The sequence below is a fragment of the Myotis davidii genome, unplaced genomic scaffold (assembly GCF_000327345.1).
Source record: "Myotis davidii unplaced genomic scaffold, ASM32734v1 scaffold175, whole genome shotgun sequence".
NCBI classification, from domain to species: Eukaryota; Metazoa; Chordata; class Mammalia; order Chiroptera; family Vespertilionidae; genus Myotis; species Myotis davidii.
Genome location: NW_006286972.1, coordinates 1,787,410 through 1,791,199, shown reverse-complemented (window position 1 = coordinate 1,791,199; position 3,790 = coordinate 1,787,410). Strand labels below are relative to the sequence as shown.

At 37.2% G+C, this 3,790-nt stretch overlaps 1 protein-coding gene across 1 annotated transcript in view; it reads left to right on the top strand.

Moving 5' to 3' along the window:
- The window catches only part of ADAMTS5 (ADAM metallopeptidase with thrombospondin type 1 motif 5), a 47,464-nt gene extending 44,556 nt beyond the window's left edge, over window positions 1-2,908 (top strand). Inside the window, exon 8 of the mRNA XM_006758780.2 lies at window positions 4-2,908. Within this exon, the coding sequence (XP_006758843.2) occupies window positions 4-571 (568 nt within the window). The 3' untranslated portion in view covers window positions 572-2,908. The remainder of the gene's footprint in view (window positions 1-3) is intronic.
- Window positions 2,909-3,790: the final 882 nt, after the last annotated feature.

Genomic DNA, 3,790 nt, shown 5'->3' with positions numbered 1-3,790 from the left:
CAGTAAGGGTTACACTGACGTTGTGCGGATCCCCGAAGGGGCAACGCACATAAAAGTCCGACAGTTCAAAGCCAAAGACCAGACCAGGTTCACTGCCTACTTGGCCCTGAAGAAGAAAAACGGTGAGTACCTCATCAATGGGAAGTACATGATCTCCACTTCGGAAACCATCGTTGACCTCAACGGAACGGTCATGAACTACAGTGGCTGGAGCCACCGCGATGACTTCCTGCACGGCATGGGCTACGCCGCCACCAAGGAGATCCTCATCGTGCAGATTCTTGCGACAGACCCAACGAAAGCCCTGGACGTCCGCTACAGCTTCTTCGTTCCCAAGAAGTCCACGCTGAAAGGAAACTCCGTGACCAACCATGGCAGCAATAAAGTGGGCTCGCACGCCCCGCAGCTGCAGTGGGTGACGGGCCCGTGGCTCGCCTGCTCTCGGTCCTGTGACACGGGCTGGCACACCCGGACGGTGCAGTGCCAGGACGGGAACCGCAAATTAGCGAAGGGATGTCTCCTCTCCCAGAGGCCTTCCGCATTTAAGCAGTGTCTGCTCAAGAAATGCTAGCCCGCGGGCCTGCTCTGCTGCAGAGCTCCCTGGATGAGTCATCGCCGATCCGTCCTGGTGGACACGAGGTCCGCCTCGGGCGCAGAAGGTCACGCTTCAGAGTCACTGTCAGCAGGGGCCCGATGATGGGCAGAATCTGCTCTCTGCTACAGACGAAGGTGTGCACCATCTCGTGGGACAGTGGCGACCCCGGAAGACAGAAAAAACTCGGGAGTTGGCCAACATCCCCTGGGCCTACGAGAATGAGCAAACATGATGAATGTAGTAGAATCAGGCGACATTTGAAGAAGGCAGAACAAGAGTCTCCCCCTTGTCACCTACCTCTTACAGAATGTCTTCAAAGGCACTGTAGTCATTTTCACCCACAATACACAGTAGCTTCTTTTTACTGTTTGTAAATACATTCTCCCTTGGTATGTCACTTTATATCACTTGGTTCTATTAAAAAATATATAGGTACATATATATATATTTCTATAAAAAAAAAAAGTGCTTGACCAAAGTAGGTCTGCAGCTATTTCAACTCCTTCCAGTTTCTGGAAAGAGCTGTGGATGTTTTACTGGAAATTTAAGACCTTGCTGCTGTTTTAATAAGACTTAGTAAACTTTCAGACAACAGGAGATCACATTTCAGTCAAAAATCATTTTGACGGCAAGCATCTTCTAGAAATTCCGAAAAGGAAACGGATCTCAGTGTATCTAGTCATTTAAATACATACACGGGTCCATCTGCTTAAACATTTGATGGCCTGTATTTTTTCAGGCAGACAGCCAAATTATTGCATAATTAGGTTGTAGAAATAGTGTTTGCGTGTGTGTATGTTATTGGTATTCATGAGTCTAAAACTTAGTTCGCTCCTGTTAGAATTTAAAACGGGGAAAAAAATCACACTCCACCATATTTTCCATGTATATTTTCACAATTGCTTTCCCTTTCCATGGCTCTCATCTGGTATCTCACAATGTGTAATATATATGAAATACACCCGGCAAAGAGTTTTCTAATCACATTCAACACTCTCACTACTGGTATGCCTCTTACCAGCAAGCCTTTAAAAATGTGTTTGTTTTTGCGTATTTGTTTTGTTCAAAGGTTGGGTAAGATCTTCAAGGTTTTCTACTTCTTGTTGACTTAGTTTAATAGGAATATTAAAGATCACTTGGTAGTTAGCTACATCTAGAAGTGATTACCATTAATGTGGCTAGTGCAAAAAAAAAGTGGTTATTAATAAGACTGTTTCCACACCATATAGGCAATAATTTCTTGCATTTTTTAAAAAAAATCGAAGTATACTGATACTGCACTTAAGATTTTTCCCAATTGGAAAGCATTTGGTTGTACAAGTACGTGTTTAAGTGATGAAATATGATGATTTTTGAGAAGTGTGTTGCTTTTATTTTCATAGCCTGTCTAGACAGGTTGTAAGTTTTAATAGTTAGACATGGAAAATTTTTGCAATCAGATGCCAGAAATCTCTTTTTAGATAGTAAACTGTATCCCTTCACCCCATAGTTCAGAAAATCTAAAGTGTTTCATTTCATTTGGATTTTGTTTTCTTTGTGAAATATCACAAAGCCAATTGTTTTTATAAATTTGTATAATAATAATACCAAATGTGCCTATTGTGAAGATTTGCATATAAGGATATTAGGGGACCATTGTTTGAGTTCCCTTAAGCTCATGAGAGTTTATTTTTATTATAAGATATTTTTAATATAAAATAATTATGTAATTCATCTTGCTACATCACATTCATTTCAGTGGGTCTCCCTGTTTTAAGTATTTTCTTAAGAAATTATTTGGTAGAACAAATAATTATTTTACAAAACTGATCACCATCATTTGGATTTTTATAAACTGACTTTGCTTTAGATGTGGTAATATTTTCTTAATAAATTATCAGTTGGAGAAATGAGGCCTATACAAGCCAGGTAACCTTACATTTGATGGAGGTCAACCAGATATCAGGGACAGGGAACAAAACTATTCAGAGTAGTCAGGAAAAAAAATAAGATCATACTGATCATTTGACTATGCAGAGAGAATTATTAGAGAGGCCAACATTATTTTTTACAAATTTCAAAATAATTTTAATCAAGTAATTCAATTTTGACAAAGTTTGATTTTATCTTTTGTGGGTATATTGACGGCAACATTAAAAGATAATTGAAGAGCAAACATGATTGTCTCCTACTCTGCTTCTCTATACTGGATTCATAGATTTTTAATATGATTTATCAATGATTCATTTTCTCCCAAATAATGAACTTTTACACTTTTGATTTGAACAATCCTAGAAAGCCTAGAATGAATAAACCACTATTCCATGATTTTAAGGAAGTTTCTTTATTTTATTTTTTTGGTGTTTATTTTTTGTTGATGTTTTGTTTTGTTTTTACATGAGTATCAATAGATTGACTAAAGAATGTATGTCTAAACTCCTGATATAAGTGATATAGACTGGAAACTGAAGTCAGATAAATTGAGTGTTTGATGGATATAAGGAATGATAAGCAAAGGGAAAATCCTCTATAACACAACCTAGTTCAGTCCAGTTTGACTTAGGACTATTCCTTTCACTTACGGTAGTTGCATATGGAATAAAGAATCTGGGATTCATGATGCTAGAGGCTGCTTCCTAAAAAAATTTGTCTGAAAATGAGACAAACCTCACACATAAACTAAACAGTCCAGATTAAGTTTTATTAAATAAAACGTAGCCCAGAAAAAAAAAAATAGCATTTATTTCTTCTAGAATAGTAAAGGTCAAATTAAGCCCTGCCTTGGTTTTTAGGGACTTAAGGGCATTGGTTGAATTTATTCAATGAATTCAATTTACTTTGCCTTCCTGTGGAAACAGTTTTATCACATTAAACTAAGAATTAAGGGATTAATCACAAACAAACAAAGTTGCAGCACTGAAAAAAAAGTAATTTATTGTTTTTGCAACTGGTATGTGAATTTGTGTGATAAAATTATTTATTCTTATTTAACAAAAATATGTGCAAATTCTATATTTAAAATGTTTTGCTGTTGTCCTCTTTTTTAATTTATGCTTCGTGTTTGTGTATGAAGTACACTTTGTGAGTTTACATAATATACAGCACTGTTTGCTTTTGTATTTTTTTACAGAGAGCTTTCTGTGTGAAACAGGTGTATATGTATATATTCCTCATGCATCTTTATTCTGATACTATAGCTTTCCTTTATAAGCACCT